Consider the following 23,448-nt stretch of genomic DNA (forward strand, 5'->3'; position numbering starts at 1 on the left):
TGTTAAAAAAATAGTATATATTTTTAAGTTCTTATTTCACTTGGTAGTTAATTTTTTTAGAATGGAGGTTATGTTTTTTTACCGCACTATTTATACATGTATCATTGGTTAATAGATCAACCGGTAGAGTTAAGGCAAATCTTGAACACCCTACTTTAAATTTCTGGAGCCGCCACTGGTACTTTTAGCCAAAACGCACAACTTAGTTCGCAAGTGCACGCAGAATCTCTGTTGTATGCATAATAGCATCAGCACAAAATGGATGAAAAACTTTGGAACAAAATGGCTCATGAATTGAACTGTGACTGCCCCAAAGTGAGAAAAAAAAAAAAAAAACAGAAAAAACAAATCCATGTGCGAAAGTCTCTATTCTTCACTACTACTAAGATTTTGCAACAAGGAAGATCACGGGTATGCCTGGTCTAATTGGTAGCTAGTATTGGTACAGATAATACTCCTAAAATAGGAGTAAAGTAGTTTACATGGAATAAACAACACAAAATAAAGTTGCAGTGGAATTGAAAAACCAACATCAATCAATCAATCATACATACCATATACAAATGTGTTTGAGCCCCCAAACCCCTCAATTTTCTAGAATTTTGATTTTATTATTATTTGTAAAAAGTGATAGACTTGGGGGAGGTGGTAGGATGGGAGGGGGGAGAGAAAATTCAATTCTTCTAGCGAAACATTTTTTAGCAAATTCCGAACCATTAATTGAAGTATTGAATGATTCAGATTTCGACTGTCTTCACCAGTCCAAAACATAAAGGATCCGCCTCCGAAAATTTTCCAGTTAGATACACATGATTTTGCTGTTTTTTGTAAGGAAATGAAAAACAGGAAAAAAGTGGAATTGGATATTAATATTAATATTATCCGGTCATGAAAGTGCATACATCAAATTACAAATCCTCTTTTACAACTGCATTTAGAAAAATGGTAGGTATTAAGAAATGCATACGAGATTATTAGACCATTCTTTAGTCAATATCTTGAATGCATCTGAAATCATTTTGGAACACCAAGTTTAGGGCACGCCTAACATTCACCTTTTTTTTTTTTTGTTGAAGGAAAAAGGAGTTGATGAGACCAATATAATCAAACATTTGAGAAAAAATGTCACCCTTTTCCTTTCCCTGTTTATATTTCTTCTTCTCGTTCATTTTCTTGGCCTCTCCCTCGTCCATAAGGCAAAGCTTAACGGCCTGTGTTGGATGGAGAATTTGATTTTGGATGGATATAGAAGAATGATAGATTTGATGGTAGATATAGAATAAGGGGTGATATGTAAGAAGAGTGGACCCACCTTTTAAGAATGGTGGATTGTTAATCCATTGTTTGGACGGTTTTTTAAGGAGGGAGATATGGAAGGTGGATACGGGGAAACAAATTGTTAAATGACTAAATTGCCCCCAAGTTATTATTTTAATGGATGAATTAGATTAATTTTATTACAACTAGAATAAATAGATATTTACCATTAGTTGTGGGATAAAATAAATTCATTTTATGTTACAAATATTTAAACTTATTATTTATTAGGAAAAAATATTATTTTCAAAAAAAACGCAAGTGAAAAGTGATTTTTTATTATTTTTTTAATTTGTGCACCCTTGAATCATTGGATGGATTGCTTCTTTGTGCACCATTTTCTCTAGCAAGAGGCACTAGGTGTTCCACTTTTTTAAAAAAGGAAGTTTTAGAAAAGAAAGGTAATTTTAAGTTCAAAAATCATGTGTTTACGCAAATAATTTTCCTACCAATATGAATTTTGTTTGATAGATCTTATTGAGATATTTTAAACGGTGCAAAAAAAAATTAATTAATTAATTATTATATTTAAATTTAAAATTACCTTCTTTTTGAAAAAGAAGGTTTAAAAAAAAAGTAGAAGGGGGTCTAAACTGGATTATAAACCTTCCTTGATTACATCGACGGTCTCTCTTCTGGATTAAAAAGAAGGAAAAGAAAAAGAAAAAACAAAACTCTCTTCTCTCACACAGTACATCGCCATCTCTCTCTCTCTCTCTCTAACCACACCGATTCACTCCAGTTTTGATCTCCCTCCAAACCCCATACCGATCTCACTCACAGATTCCAGCGAGGTTTGCACATTCAGGCCATTTGTCAGTGAAAATCAAGTAACTTCCGTTGTGTTTTCTGGTAGAAATCAATTGGGTCTGTGTTGTGTATTTTTGTAGAAATCATTGGAGCTCCTCCATAGTTGTGATTAGCGTTAATGGAAGAGAAATTGTAGGGGCAGTTCAATAATCTACCAACCCTGCATAACCATCGACAGGGGGTACCCTTGTCGTTCGTCATCCACCTGCATCAACCCGCAGGTGGATATGTAATCCAAAGTCGACTCTAATCCGGCTTCCCTTTTTGCCAGCCAAAGACTAGAGAAGAGGAAGGGTGGGATTTGCAATCCGGCCGCGTGGTATATCCGAGGGCTAATCCCCATCCAAATAGCTCGTAGTGCTACTACAGTCCATTTGGATTGAGAGAAAATGTGAGTGGGAAAAAACAAGGAGAACATTATTCTTTAATGAGATGACTAAAACAAACGGAAAAGATTGAAAACGTTTATTGCTCCATTTTTTTTTCTTACCATTTTTGGTGAGAAATTCTATCCCTTTGTATTCTTCTTCTTTCTCACCATCGAAATGAGGTTATGATGAGCTTTCCTACCAAATTCTAACATAATAAATCCTCATATGCCAGACGAAGATATTTTCATGGCCGTACAAGCCCAACGGCTGAACTCAACTCTGGTACAGCACATCAGTTCCAAAGCATTTGACTTAAAATAGAACATTGCAGCAACGCCCTTAAACCTTGCGGCCACACTCAAACATTGTGGTCGATACCTTGTGGCCGCGAAGATTGATTAAGATGTGAGAAATCTTGGTTTTAGGTCTCAGATAGATAGGAGCGTAATGTTTTGCCCACCATTTTTTGCCCCCTCCAGCTGATGCTTTTACGGCAGAGCATTGTCATCTTCCACTACCAAAAAAGCTAAGTAGACTCATATGACGCTCTAAATATTTGCTCCATTTTTATGGCCTTACAAGCCCAACGAATCACGGCCTATCTCGGACGCTTGAACTCAATCAGGTACAAATCACAGTCCCTCTGCTCCTCAAATTCCCTGTTTCAGTTTCAATTTTCGACCTTTAATCTACTTCCAAACCCATCACACAACGATCAATTCCAAAACCCACCAACAAGCCAACCTCCCATAGACGAGTCTCACGTGCTGAACCAGCTCTCTGACCTCTTACCAATTCCTCGCAGCACAACAGTTCCAAAGCAGTTTATTGTAACTTCACCTTACAAGCAACTAGAGGTTAAGGCCGTTGATGGGTTCTTGACACCCGAAGAGAAACTTAGAGGCATCTTTCTTCAGAAACTTATAGGCAAAACTGCAATCGAGCAGGCTTTATCAAACACCCGTGTTGAATTGAGTGTTGATATCGTAGCCAAGGTAGTCAACAAGGGAAATTTGGGAGGTGAAGCAATGGTTATGTTTTTTAATTGGGCAACTAAGCAACCGACGATATATAAAATTAAAGGTATTGATTGTTATCATGTAATTCTTAAGGCACTAGGGAGAAGAAAATTCTTTGATTATATGGTGGGTGTGTTGCATGATATGAAGATGGAAGGAATAAGTCCTGTATCAGATACCTTGGAGATTGTAATGGACAGTTATGTACGGGCTCGTCAAGTGTCGAAAGCAATCCAAATGTTTGGACAACTGGAAGAGTTTGGGTCGAAATGTGATACGGAGTCTCTGAACGTGCTTCTACGGTGTTTGTGCCGACGGTCCCATGTGGGTGCCGCGAATTCGTTCCTTAATAAAACGAAAGGGAAGATACCCTTTAATAGCATCACATACAATATTGTTATTTCTGGGTGGTCGAAATTTGGCAGAATTGGTGAAATTGAAACGAATTTGAGTGCAATGATGGGGGATGGATTTGATCCTGATTGTTTAACGTTTAGTTATCTTATCGAGGGATTGGGACGAGCTGGTCAAATTGATGATGCGGTTGAGATCTTTGATAGTATGCAGGAGAGGGGGTGTGTGCCAGATGCTACCGTATACAATGCAATGATCTCTAATTTTACTGCAGTTAGTGATTTTGACGAAGGCATGAAGTATTATAATTGTATGTTGAGAAACAACTGTGAACCAACTCTGGATACTTACACCGGATTGATTGCTGCTTTCCTTAAAGCTAGAAAAGTGGCAGATGCAATTGAAATGTTTGATGAAATGTTGTGCCGAGGGTTGATTCCCACTTCAGGGACTGTAACCTCTTTCATTGAACCTCTTTGTAGCTATGGTCCGCCACATGCAGCTTTAATGATCTATGAGAAAGCAAGAAAGGTCGGATGTCAACTATCACTTACTGCATACAAGTTGTTACTTAAGCGACTTTCTAGATTTGGTAAATGTGGCTTGTTGTTCAATGTATGGGATGAGATGCAAAAAAGTGGGTACCCTTCTGATGTGGAAGTTTACGAGCACGTAATAAACGGCCTTTGCAACATAGGGCAACTGGAGAATGCTATCCTTGTTATGGAGGAGTCTGTTCGAAAAGGTTTTTGTCCAAGCAAGCTTATTTATAGCAAATTGAGTAACAAACTATTGTGTTCAAATAAAGTTGAGATGGCTTACAAACTTTTCTTGAAAATCAAAGTTGCTCGTCGTAGTGAAAGCGCTCGGAGACTTTGGCGTGCTAAAGGGTGGCATTTCTGAGTTTCCAATATTTATCAGCTTGCAAGCACAATTACCTGATGGGCCCATCTGTCTCGTTGTTCTGGATACGGGTAAGTAACTTGCCTGCTACAGGAGTAGTTACTCGTAAGTGTAATGCTCGACTTTCTTTGGATGTCCACGGCTTATAAACGCAGTGGCCTCACTTACATTCACACTTGTTATCTGCTTCTTTTCTATGTTAGTGATGTTAGATTGTTGCAACAATCTAGCTTTAGTGATATCTGTACATTATGCTTGTGATATCACCCATTTCTGATTCTAGAATTTTGGGTTGTGCTCTATCTGGACGACGACGGTATAGATAGGAATTTATGGAGGCATGGTTTGCTTTTTTGTTTTGCAAGATCTAAACTGAGCTTTAAAATACCCCATATAAGCATCAATTGAAAACATTCTTGTAGTCATGGGGAATGCTTTGATGTGATATACTCTCAGACTCTCAGTAGTTCTGTACTCTTACGGACAATTTTCAAAAGAGCTCTATAGCGACTTTGGGTCTAGAGGAGGTCCATAAAATTGTGGAAGTTCAATTGTTTTATTTTCATTGTTTTGGAGTTAGATTTTGTCTAGTTCTTTTTTGTTTTCCAGCCTTAGTTTCTTGAACATATGAGCTTCCTATTGTGTATCATATTAAATTTCCAAGTTTTAGGTTTCTGGTTGATAAAGAACTAGGCTTAATAATTAGATAATTCTAAGGGCAATTCAATTCCTCTGTATTTCTTGTGGACTCAAGGTTCTGGTGGATTCTCGGGTGTTCTTCGGATGTAAAGAACACATGCCTCTTTGCATCTACGATAACCATGTATGGGTCATGGGTGAAAGGAATGCTGAGATATTCAAGAATCGGGGTTTGGGAGCTGAGTCTTTGATTTTTCAAGTCGAGAATGAGCTTGAGGTATTGCATCAACTCTTGGGGACAGGTAAACCGTACAATCAGAACAGACTGCTGTGCATGGATTGGCGTATCTCTCCTAGTATTTCACTGCTATGTGAGCTGTGTCTTCCTTGTTGAACACTTTGTAGTTCGCTAGTTGTGGTGTTCTGTCTCAGCTTTTCGTTCTGGATTTGAGTCCTTAGGTTTGGTTGCTACTAGGCTCCTGCCTCGTTTGTCTTTTATTTTATGGGGTATGCTTTATGGGGTATGCTCCTGTACTAAATAAAAAATGAGATCTTAGCATGTAAACCAATGCTGAATAATTTTGGCCTTCCAAAATATTTTTTTGAACTTTTTGCGTCTTTCTCTTCCAACACTGCGATTGAAAGTACTGTACCACTAAGGTTAAAGTATTTTTTTCAGTTACTTGGTAACTACATTCAGAATCAAAGAACTGAGACAAAATATAGTACAAAGAATAAATGAAAAGAACAAAAAAGAACTCCTCGAAAGGAATCCAGTCCCAACACGGCTGGGAAATTAGAAAATGATTTCTCACATTGATACAACATGACTGACCTAATTAGATGTACAACGACATTCACAAATCAAAACCCCAAAACTATCTTCCTCGATTAAATCCCAGAACAAGGCAGCCAAATATCAACTATACCCAAGCCATCAGCAGCACACCCATTAACCCCCATCTCCCTGTACAAGACCCTTTTACAAACCTTTCAGCATTCTCTCACGAATTGCTGTCTAAAATACCTTTAAGAAAATTCAACCCTTCAGCCGATATGCTCCTCTTGAGACGAGTTTGGGGTATCTCTATACGAGGTGGAGGATCTGCGGAAAAACAAACGACGACGACAGTCAAATTATCACATGTATTCCGCTTGAGTGCTTCCCTAACCAGCTCTCTCGCGCATCTCTCAGGATCATTGTGAAGCATCAGTTCTTTTCTTGCCATTGTCACAGCACCCTGGCTACTCATCACATCCCAGAGCCCATCACAGCCCATTATTAGGAACTCATCTTCCTCAGTCAATAGGGTCTCCTGCAACTCTGGCTCTCCACTCAAGGGGCAGGCAGAACCTTTGGGGCCCTTCATGTGCCAGTCCCCCAGTGCACGTGCCACAGATAATTGGCCATTTAGGTAGCCATCGTATACGACTCCGCCAAGTTTTTCTATTCTTAGCCTTTCTGATGAGCAATTGGGCTTGTGATCTTTGGATAACTCAATTGCTTTACCTCGTTTCCCCAGAACGGCTCGGCAATCCCCAGCATTGGCAATAAGCATCGTCCTACAAAGAGTAAAACCAAGTTAAGACTTAAAAGTAACCCCAACTCTAACCTCCGGGGAAAAGCATTAAAATTTGAAACAGTGACACTTAACATGCAACCAACCAATGAATGCAGAAACTTCCAATGCAGCAAGCAGTACACATGCCAGTATAGTCCCAGTTTCTCAGACAGAAAGACCTCAATATGTTTTCCCTTTTTAAAATACCAGAATCCGTATGTTGGCCCATGGTACAATGAGCAGTTTTCTGATGGGACACTACTTAACGACATTTGATGTTCATGTTTCACACTCTGCTGGAACAAATAGTCAGTGTTGTAATTTTTGCATGACCATAACACACAGTATAATTCATCGGAAATCACGACGACTTCACCAGTCACATCAACTTTCATCTCTGTGTGTGTGTGGCTATGGGTCATATGGGAAAAAGCGGGCACTAGGCTAAGTTGCTAGGTCGGATATCACAAGAGGTGGAGGAGGATAGATCTGAGGCACTTTAAGAGAGAGAGAGAGAGAGGGAGAGAGAGAGAGAGTGTGGGACTTTGCTTTGCAGGGGCTTTCCCAATCAAGGGTTAGTCTAATGGCCCGTTAAGCAAAACGGACCTAACAGAGCAAGCCAAACGGTCATACCAGGAATCCCCAAGCCTTTTTATGGTATATACAATTGATGCGATATACTAAATCAACTAAAGGGATACACACTACATTTCACACGATTGCTCACTGATTGCCTAGTAATTACGTAGAAGTATAAAACCAATGCTCAACTTACAGTAGTTTTGGTCCTTCGTTGAAACAACTTCCATAAACATAACTCCAGGAAACAAGAAATCTAAAATCTCCTGGAGTTCCCCAAGTCAATAGCCTGATTTTTTAAGAAACTGTTGTGTCTGGAGTCTATATCTCAGTGCCCATATGCATATCCGTGCTTTATAAGATATTCCAAATTCTGTGCTAAACTACCTAATACTACCTGTAGTGCTATTCTTTGTCATAGAGAATTCACAGAGTGGTTTGGATGAAAACATATATGACGACCACATCATCCAGGCCACTCCACAGGGCAAGGCAGCAAGCATGAAATCTTCATAAATAAAATCAGAGGTCAATACCTTCCAAAAATGAGAGCAGTCAGAGCAGTGGTGCCAGAGGAGATGTCAAGAGAACTATCATCTGCAAATGCATGATCAGCCTTGACAAAAGCGTTTTTAACTGCTTTCTCTGTACAAAGAGGAAAATGGGATTCCTCAACAATGAACTTGAGTATGTTCTTTCTTATAAATGAAGCTGCATCTGTACCACCATGGCCATCAAACACCTGTCAATATAAAGTACAAACTAATAAATCTCAGCTCGTGAGAAAATACAAAATCAACTACAACATAAAAGGTTGATGTTCAGTCCATCCCATCACTGTAGCTCTTGATTTTGCAGTAAATTGAAAATCTATAGAGCTCACCAAAAACAAAAAAAAAGACTTGCAGATGCCCTCATATCATATTTAAAGTGAAGTAACAACAGCAAGTAGAACATTATGCCAGTATGAACAGGATCACTTAAAAAGATAACCTTAACTTGTGTCCCTTGATAATTATTATCGCCACCCCATATTAAGTATGACAAGTCAGAAATGACGGTCCAAAATAGGTACACCTTATCTGAGTCATGCTTGGTGATGCACATATTTGATGTATGCGTCACAAGTTTATGACACACCCATGCATACTAGAAAACATGAAAAGAAAACTACGGGGAGTGATTTCCGCACTCCCTTTTTTACTAACCACGCTCCCCCTTTTTTTATTTAGTGTGTGAGTTACCAAAACACCCTTTCACTTTTCAATATTTCCTTTTTGTTGTTATCCAACAGGAATCATTTTTGTACATAGTTTAAGGACATTTTGGTAATTCCACACACTAAAAACAAAGGGATGCGTTGCTAGTGAAACGGGGATTGCGAAAATCACTCCCTCCCCAAAATTAATGATGAAATGGTAAAAGCATCATCAAGTTGTCATTTAGGTCAAACTTTTAAGGATGATGAACTGTTCCACTAAAAACTTTAAATGACTAACCGAGTCTTAGGGTCTTGGGCAAGGACATATACACACTTGCTCGTAAGAGCAAATTGAGCCATATAAAATGATAGTAAGTGACAAGGACAACACTCTTATACGTGTGAAGCAACATTTAGATGAGAGAAGTTGAAATGTTAGTCACGTACGCCATAGAAAGCTCCGGGCGAAGGAAAATCTACAGTTGCACCTAAATGTTCAAGTAGATCATCTACACATATATGCTCATCCTCCATGTATTGTTTAGGTCCTATCTCAGCGCAACTTCCTGATCGAAACACAGGGCAAAAGCCTGATCTTCCATCTGACTGTAACATAACGGCAGCTCCGAAATCAAGTTCCTAACAAAGAAATGAAGTTAGTTGTAGTGATTTAACCACTATATCAAACAAAATCAAAGATTATACTTCAAGTTAAAAAAACAAAGGAAGAAGTCACTGCTTTGCTCTTGCGCAATTAATATGGGAACTTTGAGTTCAGATGGGGATAATTCTTTTTATCCTCTGATAGGGGTGGCCCAGTCTCACAAAATGGACCCAGGGATAGAAGGGAATTTGATTTCTATTGCTTCATACATTTTACAGATATGGAACCTACCAGATATGTAGGACATTTAAAGGTGTGCTAAACGAATTTTCCCAATAGCATGCCCTATTCAACTTATAAACTTTTTGGTCCCTTGATTACCAAAGAATGACAAACTCAACAGGAAAGTTAAGTTCGGGACCTGGGGTTGGTCTACAGTTGCTCCTTTACTGTGATTGTGATGCAATGGTCATGCCTGTGAAGGTGTGGGTACTGAGACCCTGAGGACCATTGGAGACTTTGAGTGGTTTTGTCAGATGGCGTGTAAGGTTCTAGGCTATGGCATGCCTTGATGTGGATGGCTTGGTCAGTTTTCTTCATGTTTGCCCATTGGGACGTATATTGAGCCTCAATGACATCTTTGGTTGTCAGATCGTATAAGTTTAACCATCCAATTAAAGAATGAAAGAAGTTAGTATGCAGGAAACTTGGCTGGCAAAGGTAACTTACCAAATCACTGGCAGCCACTTCAGCATCGGAGCTTATAAAATGCCGTACAACTGATAGGTGCCGCGGAGGTTTACCATTTGTCATTTGCTTCAGATTATCCGAATTCTCAGAAATTTCATCTTGCTTCCCCGGTACATTATCCTTGCTATAACTACCTTCTAATACAGTAAAAGGAGGCGAAAATTCTGTACCCGCAGCCATATTCCTTTGCTAAACATAAACTCCAACCCTCTAAAAGAATCCTAAACTGCAACTACTTTCGTTCAAACAATCCTTGCAACTCCAAATCACTGTTCAACTCCCACACTTCTTCAATATCCACAACCTCAAATCTAGGTATCAGCCAGAGGATCCCAAATGTCCGAAAATGGGTGACCCAAATGAAGCAAACTGCAAACTCACATAATATGTCAACAAAACAACACCACACGATACGATAAACCTGAAGCCTCGTTGTAGGTAAATATTCCGCCTTCAAACTGTCTATGTAAATGGAAAGAATAATTACCAAGCAACCCTTGCTCAATCTTCCAAACCCACAAAAATTCTCAAATCGTATCCAGCATTAATAATAAAAAGTCATAAAAAATAATCCAAGGCAGCAAGCAATTGCAAAAGAATGGGAACTTTATTGTCCTAAACGGCGTCGACCAATTGCAAATCCAAGTTCCCCAAAACCCAGATCAGGTTGAAAAACTCGACACGTAACGAAACAAATCTTTGCCAGAACAGAGATATAAAAAAAAAAAAAAAAAAGGATCTTGTCAAGCACTATGCGACCAAGTGAACCCAATAATTTACGAGAATCTCTGATATGATCAAATTACGTGAAACCCTAAAAAAAAGTGGGAGTTCTCACAGATGACGAGGGCGACTGCTCGTTGTTGTTTATTCTCTGGTAATTGTGAGGCGTCGAAGAAACGTAAGAAGGGTTGAAGACGGATCTAGATGGAGAGCGAGAGTTTTTGCGAAGGGAAATTTGGAGAGAGAAAGGGGAGCGAGAAAATGGAGATTAGAGAGAGACGAGGAGGAGGAGGACGGGGGAGGTTTGTCTGATGGATGGAATTACTATCACTGTTGGGGAAAACCGGAGATAACAGGTAATTCCGGTTGAGAAAGTAGGTGTCAGGCGGGAGATAAAGTAACGACACGTGGTGCGTGTCAATTGGTGGATTCTCTGGTTGACCGAATGGCCTTGTAGTTAAGTTAAGTTAAAGTTCGTCCCAGCCGTCCACCTCCACCTCCACCACATAGAAGCCTATTTTTCTTAGGGCGCTGTTATTCGCAGCCCTTTATTTTCTCCCATAACTTATTACATTTCGGTAAATGATTGTTGAAAATCATAAATAACATTTCGGTAAATAGCTGTTGAAAACAAGATTATATTTCGATAACTACATGTCGAAAATATGTTCAACTTTCGGTAAACAACAGTCGAACATATATTTTCGGTAAATAGCTGTTGAAAAAAATATTATATTTCGGTAATTGAATGCTGAAAATATATTTCAATTTCGGTAACTAACTGTCGAGTATAATTAAAAATTTTTAACGGGCTATGGAAGAAAATAGATGGTTGCGAATAGCAACGCCCTTTTCTTATACTCCTATTTTGCATTTTGTGTTTTTTTTTTATATTTTTTTATAGGGAATTGATTTTGTCACTCATCTTTTTGTTAATGTCACTCACATTTTTTCACAAAATAAATCATCTAATGAAGACACAAAAGGAAGTGGCATTAGCAAAAAAAAAGAGTGGCAAAATCACTCCCCTTTTTATATTATACTATTATGGTTTCTGTGTTACAAATTGGTAGAGTGTTTAAAAGATACCGTATGCGTAGAAAATATTTTATAATACTAGTACTAGTATTTAAGAGATACTCCGTATATGTGGAATACAGGTATTTTAGGTAAACCAAAGTGAAAAAAGTGAAAAAATGAAAAGTCACTGCTACTGCTACTTCTGATTTTTGTTCTCTAAACTTAAAAACTGAAAATACGTGTTATAGTAGAATTCATTCATTTTCTATTACTCCATCCAATTCCAAACACCTGAAAGTAGAAAATGGAAAAATCAAAATAGGAAAAGTAGGTATTCAAACACCTCTACAGAACTGCTGACGAAGGATCTCCACTAACACACATTTATGCGGACAGTTTAAAGTGTATGAACTCTGCGTGAATGTGTGGTGGAAGCCTTGGAAGTTGGAACACCACTTTTTAAGAGCACATTAAATCACACCCGTTGATAAAAATAAATAAAATCACACCCTTTTCTGGAGTAGGAAAAGTCAAAGTTGGTTAACGGCGTTTGAAATTATGTTGGGGGCTTGGATTTGTTTTGCTCACTTGTCCCAATTTTAATTACGTAATGCTCACGCACGTTTTTCTTTTTCTTTTTCTTTTTTATAGAAAAGATCATTACCATATGGAGTAACAAACTCAACGGGATACATCAGAATCGAGCAAAAGTTGCATCTCAGTGAACTATGAACTGTTTAAGCACAAAAAAGTAAACGAGCCAAGTAGTAACCTATTCAATCTTGATTTGAAAATTTTAAAAAGCTTAAAAAATACTCCATGCGAGTTTGATTTGCTTCCGTAACAAATCTATCACAAATGAGCTTTTAACGAGCAAATACGATCTCGAACTCAAACAATTTGATTTATTTATTAGCCGTGATCTGTGTCCATCCTCTTTCGTGGCATACCATTTTATACCGAATTGTTGATCAAATTACATTAACTGGACATGAATAACGACACGAATGAGGCAAGTTTTCAAGAAAAAAAATTAGCGCCACCAGTACTATGAATTACTACTAATTTATAAGTTGTGGTGTTAGTGAATTTCTTTTAATGAAGAGAAATGATGACGGCGAACTGAGAAGGAAATGAATGAAAAAGAGAAGATCGAGGAAGAGAATTCCATAGCTCGCTCGCTCTTGAAGCGTATGGGTATGTGTATGCAGAGATCTCTCAACATTGATGTGTTAGAGTTAGACTAATATATATATCTATCTAATGGCCGGATTAACATAACTTATACTACTACTAGCGAATACCCGTGCCTGAAGGCACGGCACAACACATTTTGAAGACAACTAAAGCTACGGGTCGAGCAATGAGCAAAGGGAGCATGTTGAAAAAAATGGATAGAAACAAAGTAAAATATGGTATATTTTTGTTGTTGCAAAACTTTGATATGCTAATTACCTATTCCTGTAGCACTCCGCAACAAAGAGTTTTATTTGTGAAGCTCCTACCCGTGTGTACATCACTACCAGTGATAATCCCAATCACATATACCGAGTTAATTGCATTGATAGCAATGATAGGAGACACACTGAACTATATTAATCCAAACCACAAAACTCAAAACCAATAACATGTTGCATTCATAGAATCCAATTTTAACATGCATAAAAAATCTAAAAATCTATGTAGAGTCAAATCTGATACACTACGTAGGGGGGAAAAAAAGTGTTCAACATAGGTCTTATTCTCTTGAAATTTGTCTCTCCATCTGCCTCCCAAGAGGTTTTTGTACCAACGCATATCTACTTCATCCAAAAAACACAATTAGGAACATGAATAACAGCTTAAAAAAATAATTAATGAGCAAGAATCACTTCTTGTAAAAGTAAAATGATGACTAATATTAGTTACCTTAATTCTAGATCTTGTTTATTCGTGTCTCAACACCATCATGGTACGATCATGACCTTTGTAGATGTACTTGTGGATATACTTAACAGATTTTATTCCAGGATAAATTTCCACATTGATATGAGAATTATATTTTTTCGAAATGTATGTATTCTATGGCACATCCCTTTTATCAATTCGTTGATCCCTTACAGTACATAGGGAGTAAAGTAATAATGGCATTGGTAGGCATACCTCATGCATAAAAATACGATTAACTTCTTCCTCATCATGAATCACCACAATTACATTTTTTTCTCGAAGACACGTAACCTTTGTACTGAAAAAATAAAACAAAGCAAATATGAATCAAATATATAAAGTCAGATTAAGCAATGAAATTGAGTAAATAGTTCTTACATTTTTTGCAAGTTACCGTCGAGCTGCATAAGAAAATGAAGAATTCACCGAATGCATAGAAAACAATTAATTTGATTATTACGACCAAGGTATAAAATGAAACGGTTCAACTCACATGGCCATAGATGCGTAGATTGTCCATGATTAGTTAAAGTCCCAAAAAGTTATCTGAAATTTGAAAGAGAGTAATAGTCAAAAGTTATCATGGGAATAACAATAGAAAACGTTTTAAAGATATATATAGACTCCCATAATATTAAATGAGTGGCAAAAAACAAAACAAAAAAAAACACAAAACTCCAGTTTGCGATGTGTTTGGTTAACATCATAATATTTTCATCGATGCGTATATGGTAACGTTTAAAAGAGTGTCAATAACAACACATGTTCTAATGAAACAAAGTTTATAAAAATGAGAAAAAAAAGTTTACAATTACTCCATGTATTAATCTTGCAAAAAAAATGTTGTTTTGACAACTATCAAGGAAAAAAAGAATAGGGTGTTGCTGTTCAAAAAAAAAGAAAGAAAGAATAGGGCGTTAATTAGTTTTGCACTCTTTCTTTTCCTATGTCGGTAGATATTAAAAGACATTAAAAAAAAAATGCCCCCAGCCTCAAGTAAACACTCCAATTGCTTACAATTTTTTGTAAACATGTCTCTCATCGTTTTCTTCTCTGTCATTTTGATTTTAGACTTTCTAGACATTTAGAGCCGGGTTCAAAACCAATCCTATCTCCTTAATTTTAGGGTGTAAATATGGCCAATCTTCTTGTTCTCTTGTACAGTAATACAAATCTTCGGAATTTAGGATTCTGAAAATAAGGAATGGATAGGTTAAATCTTTATTTTTGCATCTATGTCCATAAACATTAAAAAACGCTGTGGTGTTAGTAAAATGAGAAGCACAGTCTACCAATATTCTTAAGTCGTTCTATATCTATGAATATAAAAAAATCCGTATTGATCTATATCTATGAACATAAAAAAATTTGTATTGTTAGCAAACGTATTGTTAAAAAATTTGATTAAACATGAAAATCTATAATAATCACCAACAAAACTCCAAACCACAAAAATATTAATGGGACCACTCATCACTTTTCCTCTTTTTTCAATACGTTTGACGCAAACTCAGGCATACATGGCATCAAAACATCAAGAATGGTATTCCGTTACGTACATAGCCTTAATCTTCATAGAATAGCGAAGGGTTATAATTCCGTTATCATAACATCTTTGTTTTTTTAAACTGTAGAGAAGGGGATTTAGCTTCGTGCATTAGAGCTGGAAAAACTGTTGAAGCAGAAAAACAAAAGATTACCTCACTATTGGTGTCTTGGTGATGTCTGCAATGGTCCTTATGGTTCAGCATCAAAAGTTGGAATAAAAAATAATCATTAAATTAGAAGTTGGAATTAAAAACTAATATTAACACATTGTATCGTGCCGATTAAAAAAGAACACATTATATCGTTTTTCCTTTACCTTTACGGTAACCTTTTTTGCTTACCGCTTAACAGCGGTGGGAAAAGGGTGTAGATATCTCTGTGTCTCGGTGTATGAGAGAGAGAGAGAGAGAGAGAGAGAGGAAATTCACGGCCGTGATTGTGATTGTAAAATTTTATAATAAACCCCACAAAATCAGAGCCGTGATTGTGATTCCTAAACTGAAAAGGAAATTAAAAAATTTTAGTAACTGGCAGCCGTGATTGTGATTGTGATTGTGATTGCCGTTTAACAACCGTGATTTTTTCCTCCTTGCAATTCATTACGTGATTGGGGATTCATTCTTTCCAAACATACTTGCTATATATTTCCTAATTAATGTGATAATCAATAGAAGTTTAAATGTCAATATTTGGTAAACGTGGTAAAAAATTAAATCCCTAAATCATAGGAATATCAATCTCAGGGATTCTTTTTTTTTTTTGATTAGCCAATTACCAAGATGCGATGATGATAATCCTTGAACAACCAACGGTCTAGATTTATAGAGGGGACAAATCTGAGCGTTGGTTGTCTTTTGGATTCAAACACATTCCTATTTTATTATATAGATAATTTGCTGTTGGGGAAGAATTAATTAATTAATTAAAATTGCATTTTTGTTTGTTTATCAAAATTAATTCCAACTACAATTAAAACTAGTAACTTGTACGCCACAATGAAAGTTTTCCTGAATTCGAATGTATGTATGTTTGTTTGTTTATTTTGATTTGATGACAAGCTAGAAATTAAATTGGGCTTTTTGCGGATAGCAATATTCCAATTAGAAAACTTGTACGCTTCAAATTAAGTTTCCTGCCTTCCAGCTGGAGTACTGTTTCTTTTCCAACCTTCATTTACCCCTATTAATTAATTAATTTTGGCAAGGGAGTACAACTACGTATTTTGATTATTGTGCCATTTTTAATTGGTTATTTTTTCCCACAGGACTCTCCTACAGACGTTGTTGACTTGTTTAATGCAAAAAGCGACATGGAGTGATAAGCATCAAAAGATGATAATTATGTATTGATTTATTTATTTCTTCTTCTTATCTTAATTAATGAGAATTTATATGATCAATGTTCGAAATATATACTAGTATTTATTTCATGTTTTGCATGTGTGTTTTTGTTTTACGTTCGATCTAAGATGATCTAGTGCGTAGAATTCGGTTTACACAAGAATGATTAAATTATCGGTTACGGTGGAATATAAGTTTTAGATGCAATTGGATACACCTAATTTCAAGTACCAGTGGTAGCATTGTTTAATTCCCTCTAAAATTGTCATTTTTTCGCTCATGAATGCAGAATATCCCAAGCTAATTAAAATATTAGGGTGTGATCTAAGTCACATATATAATTCGCTTGTAAGTGTGTGAGCGGGAGCTTGAAAGCGTCTATGAGTATGACATGCATCCCAAACAAATAAAATCAGCTAGAGCGAGAATTGAAACAACAAACGTATTGCGAAAATTGAGAGCAGGAGCACAATCATTTTGAAAGACTATATAACTAAGGGTGTGATCGCTTCAAGGATGGATTCTAAGAGAAATGAGAGAGTTTGAATATGTTGTGACCAATTCTGTAACCGTACAACATTAGGTGAGGTATTTTGCGGCCTTGCCTCGATGATCAAAATTGATTATGTTTTAGAACTATTTTTTTAGGAGATCGACCATGCAAAAATTTGGCTCAGTCGGACAGCGATACAGTACTTGATCAAAAACTACAATTCTACCCTATTCAGTTCTAAACTCAAGAATTTGAAAATTATCAAGATCCACAATATATTTCACCAAAGGTGAGGGTAAACAAAATAGTTCTCCAACTGGCAGGAGTTTGTTGCTGGGAAAATAAGGAAGAGTTGAAGGACTATTTTGGACATCAATTTGATGATTCTGTTCCCTTCTCTGTACAATCTTAAGGAAAGGCCCCGGGACTCCAAAGGAAACTATTTTGAACAAGCCAATTGAAGGGGGGGAAAAAGGAAACTAATTAAGCTTCATAAACCTTGCACTCCTCCGTAGAAGGGTTTGTCTTGCAAAAATCTTCCAGTGGGTCTCCGCTTCCTTGTGCAGGCATGCCTGGCCACTTGCTCGCTACCAAATGCGCCAAATCAACAACTCTTTGGCTACAAAATACAGAACACACATCTGTTATCACATGTTCTAAAGTGAACAGAAATTGCTATTATGTTTTGTTCTTGTCGAAAACTCATTGACTTAAAATACAAGAAGTGGTTGTTGTCATTAGTACCTGTATCCCCACTCATTGTCGTACCAAGCCACCACCTTGACCATGTCATCTCCCATGACCATTGTCAAAGATGAATCAATGGTCGAAGAAACATCACTGCACCTGAAATCTACCGACACAAGAGGGACATCACAAACGGCCAGTATGCCTTTCAATGGCCCTTCAGCTGCCTTTCTAAAGGCTGCATTGACGTCTTCAGCAGTTATTCCTTTTTTCTCGATATTCACAACAAGGTCAACTACGGACACATTTGGTGTGGGCACCCGAAGAGCAATACCATTGAGCTTTCCCTTGAGCTGTGGTAGCACTAGAGACACAGCCTTGGCTGCACCAGTGCTAGTTGGGACAATGTTAAGTGCTGCAGCTCTGGCTCTCCTCAAGTCCCTGTGTGAAGCATCTAAGAGTCTCTGCACAAAACACAGGCTATTTACATTTTTGAATCACAGCTTGAGAAATTTAGTCCTCCAAAGATACCGGTAAGATGCTGGACCTAACTAATTGATTGACGCGACACTTTTTGTTTTTCATGTTCTTTTCCACAATACCTGGTCACTAGTGCAGTACTTTTGGTGTTTTAGTAATTACCTGGTCACCAGTATAGGAGTGAGTGGTTGTCATTGTTCCCTTGACAATACCTGCAAATCGTACGAGGAAGATGTCACTTTACACTTTACAGTATTTTGAACTTGAACACCGTGGTTGAACTTGTTCATCAAAAATCCTGACTGTGAAGAAAGTAGAATCTGAAAGAGGGATCATACAAATCAAATTGCGATACCTAATTCTTCATCCATGACTTTCACAAAAGGAGCTAAACAGTTTGTGGTGCAAGAAGCGTTGCTGCAGTCATAAAATTCACTTCAAACCAAAGCATCAAAATATAATGCCATAACTTCTTGTTCAATTATCACAAAGCACTTTTTAATTTTTTTAATTGGCATTTTCGCAAAGCACTTGGGAGGAATATATATGAGTTTAGCAATACCAACCTTACAATGTTAGAAACCTCATGGTCGTAGTCTCCTTCATTTACTCCAACAACATAGGTGGGAATGTCAGCACCTTTTGCGGGAGCGGTGATAATAACTTTCTTGGCACCAGCTTGGATGTGTTTCCCAGCCCCAGGACCGTCCACAAACACACCCGTTCCCTACATAGTTTGCATGATCTAATTAGATTTGGAGGACTATGTGCTTTTTATGCAAACCAGTCGAATTCTTGGAGAGAGATATTAAGTATTATACCTCAATAACAATGTCAATGCCCATTTCAGCCCAAGGCAGCTTTAGAGGGTCCCTGTTAGAGACAACTTTGACGAGCTTACCATCGACGCTGATAGTCTCATTGTCCACTATTTTCACATCTGCCTTGAAAGTACCAAGCATGGAATCATACTTCAGCAGGTGAGATGCCTATCTTTGCAATGAAAATTCATTAGCCAAAAACATTACCATAAGAAAAAGTTCAACTGCTGTCTTATGTTCCATAAACCGTATAAATTGGAGAAATCATTATTTCACTCACATTCTTGACACCACCACTGTCATTAACCACAATAACTTCTAATGGTGAGTTCTCCCGACCATGCCAGCACCTGAGAAAGTTCCTTCCTATGCGACCAAAACCATTGATTGCCACCTTCAATTTTGCCACTGGCTTTAACCTGGACGGGGTTGATCCTGCGGCCTAATTCCAACAAAAAAATTCAACCTACCAATATCAGATTAAATAAGCAAGAATATGTTCTAAAATATAGTACACATATCTGTTGCAACCAACAATACTCTTGTATTCTTTACTTCTTTCTTATGCATGGTCCGGTAAGCTCTTACTATCTGGATTTCTTTCTGCAAGAAAATATTGAACATTTCTTTTCTTTCTGTCAGGACTTCAGATTTAGTTAAGTTCTGGTTGGCATATTCGTATGCCAAATCTTAACAGGTATTCCTTTCCTTTATTTCTGTTCAAAGTTCATCTGATTTCTCCCCCACTAATTGAATTTTCTATAACCATTTCTGAACATCGGAAAAACTGGATATCTCAAATTAGTTCTCAGAACCATTGCAATTATTAAGTTTGTGAAACGGAATTTTCTTGTCTCCCTGTCTGAAATAAACTTCATCCAATAACTTCATGATTGGAATTTTCTTTTCACTTAAACAGATTCAGCAATACCGAGGGTCAACTTGACTTGTGTTGATGCGTACCAAATACCATGTTATTAACACGGCAATATTTGCTTTGCATCGAGTCGGAAAACCATGACTCTGTTGATTCAGCAATACAGATTCAGATTCAGCAATACCGAGGGTCAACTTGACTTGTGTTGATGCATACCAAACACCATGTTTTAACATGGCAATATTTGCTTTGCATTGAGTCGGAAAACCATGACTGTAAGCTATCACAATATGAAATTGAAAGCACCAGCTGGGTCTTTAGTTGTGGGTAAGCTCCAGATATTTGTATAGACATGTTAAACTGAGTGGAAAACTACATAGAGCTTGTACTGTCAAGTGTCACGCTAAAAAGACAGGATTTTAAGAAAAACTCTTGTTAGAGTAATTGAAGTTAGACCAACTAATTAACTGGCCAACTTATCAATGAAGGATTAGTATGATAACCTTAGCATTGACTGCATACGTCACACATCCAGCTGATCGAAGCCCAGAGAGCTCTGCGAATGCTAGTCTCTGTACATCAAGTAATGAGTGTGAGTGAACAAAAAACTTGCTAATTGTGGTGGCCTTGGTTGTTGTGTCGGTAACAGGCCGAGGCTTATCGAGTCTATGCCTAGTGAGTTTCGGTTGGTAAGTTGGTGAATGGCAACGGACTTGACCTTATGCTTGGTGTAATGCTCGGTGCATTGCTTGGAAGCGTGCTTCGGCTTCAGAACTCTCGGGAGTGCTCTGGGTGTGGTGGTTATACCAGCTTGGTCCCCCTTTGACCACGTGTCAACAGCAATCATTTGGATCAGGCCATGTGCTCCGTAGCCGTCTTCCTCCCGCGTCATGTATGACGTCGCCCGAGGCGGTTATCCGAGCGTACGCCCCATGCGTTGGCTTGAAGGCCAAGGAACCCTAGGTCTATAAATACGAAGGAATGCTCATTGTGAGAGGTATGCTTTTGGCCCTAGCTCTAGACCTAATTTCCACCCCTGAGATCTGGCTTGATCATCGGAGGGTCACTGGGCTAACTCAGCCCTAGTGACTTGCTGCAGGTTACGTCGCAGGAGCAGCGGAGCTGAGGAAGAAGAACCCCAGCCTGGATCTCGGCCTAGGTCCCATAAAACCTGAACCCCACACTAATTTACATACAACAATTTTGTCTTTATCTAAATGTGTTTGTGCTGGAGAGAGAGAGAGAGAGAGAGAGAGAGAGAGAGAGAGAGAGAGAGAGAGAGAGAGAGAGAGAGAGAGAGAGAGAGAGAGAGAGAGAGAGAGAGAGAGACCTTGGAAAGGCATTGAGTAGGGAAATAGTAAGAGCTCTTAGAGGGAAGTCTTGAATTAGCTGGGATTCTTGAAGAAGCCAGAGCTGCGTGCATGGTGGCCATAGCTGGAGCTAAAAGCCTAAGACTGTAAGGGCAGCTCCCTTGCAATTATATATACTGTTTGAATTCTACAATATTTAAGCTGTTAATATTGTGCATGACCCTGTTGTCAAGACTTTTGGATGAACTATAACAGTAAAGGTTATGGTTGGAAATGAGGTGAAGGAACATGTGGTGGTGAGAATAGTACATCTAGGATAGGAGATAGGATCAGGTTTTGGCTGCATTTTCCAAAATCCTAAGGCACCCATGTGTCTATACTTCACTCATCCCTTGCTCCTTGCATTCCCTTTCATTTTCTTTAAAATGACCAATGCGCTTAATAACACCACAATTTGGCCACCCACAGAGTTTCACCGATCGACTACTTTTTGTTCAAATATTACTGTAAATGTCGGTAACCTTTGAATGAATTTGCCTATTTTCTCGTCTATATTTTTTTGTACCCATAATTCCATATTACTGTAAATGTCAGTAACATTTGAATGGATTTGCCTATTTTCTCGTCTATATTTTTTTTGACTTATCATGTGACTCCCCACAATTCCATCTTTCCATAGCATTATTCTGGTTTAAGGGCAATTGTTTTATTCTGAGCTAAAGAATTTGGGGATCGGAAGACCGCAATTGTAGGTATCATTTTCTGCACTTACTGTCCAGACAGAATTCTAATGACATGCAACGGCTTTGTCTTTACATCAGAGACACAAATGCTACTATCAGACAGATTCCAACCATTTTTGTGACAAAGTGAACTCACCAATGCATACAAAAGAAAGGTAATTAATCATGCGTGGCTCTTGCTGCCTGTAATTATTCTCATGCTCGCTACAAATAAATGCTCGCAAAATAATACTCCAATATATGAAATACTATTATGCGAACAAGGAAGCACCATGGCTACCAACACAACCCCTTGCGTCATTCGATCTTAGTAACTCAAGAATAACCACCAAAAGAAATATATGACGAAGCATGAAGCATGCTTGTTTACATAAGAATTTGCGGTTCCACCCGATTAAACCATGCAACAAAGAGTTCAGAGTGCAGAATTCCTCACCAAGAGGCATGCCTCTTGGCCACAAGGAATCGCAGTTGGCCGCACATAATTACCCTTGGCCGCATATAATTACCCTTGGCCGTAAGGAATTGCAGAGGCATGTAAAACATTACTTCGCGGCCACTTGCTGAAAAGGGTAATTATGTGCGGCCAACTACAATTTCTTGCGGCCAAGGCATGTAAAACATGAAAGAATCGTGCACAATGATCATGCTTTCAATACTTTCCGGCCAAGTGTAATTCCTTGCAGCCAAGGGTAATTATTTGCGGCCAACTGTAATTCCTCGCGGCCAAGAAGCATGTAAACACAAAAGAATCGTGCACAATGATCACGCTTTCAATATTTTGCGGCCAGATGTAATATATAGTGTCCAAGGGTAATTATGTGTGGCCAAGTGTAATTCCTTGCAGCCAAAAGGCATGTAAAACATGAAAGAATCGTGCACAGTGATCACGCTTCCAATATTTTGTTGCCAGATGTAATTCCTTGCGGCCAAAGGTAATTATTTGCGGCCAACTATAATTCCTTGCGTCCAAGAGGCACGTAAAACACGAACGAATCGAACACAGTGATCACGCTTTCAATACTTTGCGGCCACCAAATTACCCTTCTAGTTCTCTTCCATGCCTGCCGCAAGCTGACAATATAATCCTTGATTTTGTTGGAGTGCCTCGTCCTCCTGAACCAGTTGATTTCCATCCACCGAATGATGCTCCATTATCTTGCGGCAGTAACAAAATAGCAGGTGCTCAGTCTCAACAGTATATCAGAAATTCTTTTCTTTCCCCGGATACAATTGAGTTTTTTTTTTTTTGATCGGATACAATTGAGTTACTGATTCCTTCCTATAGCTTATATAGAGTGCCATATATGAAGCCTGCACATTGGAAAATAACTTGGTTATGACTCATTTAATTAGCACTTATTGGGC

General features: G+C 38.0%; 3 protein-coding genes across 6 annotated transcripts; 1 reads left to right on the top strand and 2 right to left on the bottom strand.

Moving 5' to 3' along the window:
- Window positions 1-2,646: 2,646 nt before the first annotated feature.
- LOC131333916 (putative pentatricopeptide repeat-containing protein At5g43820) lies at window positions 2,647-5,978 on the top strand. 2 transcript variants are annotated; one of them, XM_058368731.1, is made up of 2 exons: window positions 2,647-3,123; window positions 3,304-5,339. In XM_058368731.1, exons 1-2 carry the CDS (start codon window positions 3,068-3,070, stop codon window positions 4,772-4,774), a joined length of 1,527 nt encoding a protein of 508 aa, XP_058224714.1. In that variant the 5' UTR covers window positions 2,647-3,067; the 3' UTR covers window positions 4,775-5,339. The 2 variants fall into 2 exon arrangements, with proteins under 2 accessions (XP_058224714.1, XP_058224713.1); XM_058368730.1 differs by adding an exon at window positions 5,529-5,978 and having other exon boundaries at window positions 2,648-4,845.
- A 231-nt stretch (window positions 5,979-6,209) lies between these two features.
- On the bottom strand, window positions 6,210-11,155 carry LOC131333917 (probable protein phosphatase 2C 27). 2 transcript variants are annotated; one of them, XM_058368732.1, is made up of 4 exons: window positions 10,089-11,155; window positions 9,203-9,394; window positions 8,091-8,296; window positions 6,210-6,976 (listed from the first exon to the last, which is right to left on the bottom strand). In XM_058368732.1, exons 1-4 carry the CDS (start codon window positions 10,287-10,289, stop codon window positions 6,418-6,420), a joined length of 1,158 nt encoding a protein of 385 aa, XP_058224715.1. In that variant the 5' UTR covers window positions 10,290-11,155; the 3' UTR covers window positions 6,210-6,417. The 2 variants fall into 2 exon arrangements, with proteins under 2 accessions (XP_058224715.1, XP_058224716.1); XM_058368733.1 differs by having other exon boundaries at window positions 10,948-11,130.
- Window positions 11,156-17,412: 6,257 nt separating this feature from the next.
- LOC131333620 (glyceraldehyde-3-phosphate dehydrogenase B, chloroplastic-like) lies at window positions 17,413-21,622 on the bottom strand. Of its 2 annotated transcripts, XM_058368241.1 has the most exons (9): window positions 21,358-21,622; window positions 20,531-20,599; window positions 19,431-19,592; window positions 19,151-19,318; window positions 18,896-19,056; window positions 18,685-18,746; window positions 18,492-18,541; window positions 17,907-18,313; window positions 17,413-17,781 (listed from the first exon to the last, which is right to left on the bottom strand). In XM_058368241.1, exons 1-9 carry the CDS (start codon window positions 21,457-21,459, stop codon window positions 17,646-17,648), a joined length of 1,317 nt encoding a protein of 438 aa, XP_058224224.1. In that variant the 5' UTR covers window positions 21,460-21,622; the 3' UTR covers window positions 17,413-17,645. The 2 variants fall into 2 exon arrangements, with proteins under 2 accessions (XP_058224224.1, XP_058224225.1); XM_058368242.1 differs by lacking the exon at window positions 20,531-20,599 and having other exon boundaries at window positions 21,358-21,609.
- Between the last annotated feature and the right edge of the window lie 1,826 nt (window positions 21,623-23,448).

This window comes from Rhododendron vialii, chromosome 7a (genome assembly GCF_030253575.1).
Source record: "Rhododendron vialii isolate Sample 1 chromosome 7a, ASM3025357v1".
Classification (NCBI taxonomy): domain Eukaryota; kingdom Viridiplantae; phylum Streptophyta; class Magnoliopsida; order Ericales; family Ericaceae; genus Rhododendron; species Rhododendron vialii.

Excerpts from the sequence above, each read along its gene's own strand:
- LOC131333620 (XM_058368241.1), bottom strand. The coding sequence starts at position 21,459 with ATGGCCACCATGCACGCAGCTCTGGCTTCTTCAAGAATCCCAGCTAAT. Across the intron at positions 19,593-20,530 it reads CGTATGCAGTCAATGCTAAG|GCCGCAGGATCAACCCCGTC; the intron begins GTTATCATACTA and ends TGTTGGAATTAG. Across the intron at positions 19,319-19,430 it reads ACAGTGGTGGTGTCAAGAAT|GCATCTCACCTGCTGAAGTA; the intron begins GTGAGTGAAATA and ends TTGCAAAGATAG.
- LOC131333917 (XM_058368732.1), bottom strand. The coding sequence starts at position 10,289 with ATGGCTGCGGGTACAGAATTTTCGCCTCCTTTTACTGTATTAGAAGGT. Across the intron at positions 9,395-10,088 it reads AAGTGGCTGCCAGTGATTTG|GAACTTGATTTCGGAGCTGC; the intron begins GTAAGTTACCTT and ends TTTCTTTGTTAG. Across the intron at positions 6,977-8,090 it reads ACTGCTCTCATTTTTGGAAG|GACGATGCTTATTGCCAATG; the intron begins GTATTGACCTCT and ends TACTCTTTGTAG.
- LOC131333916 (XM_058368730.1), top strand. The coding sequence starts at position 3,068 with ATGGCCTTACAAGCCCAACGAATCACGGCCTATCTCGGACGCTTGAAC.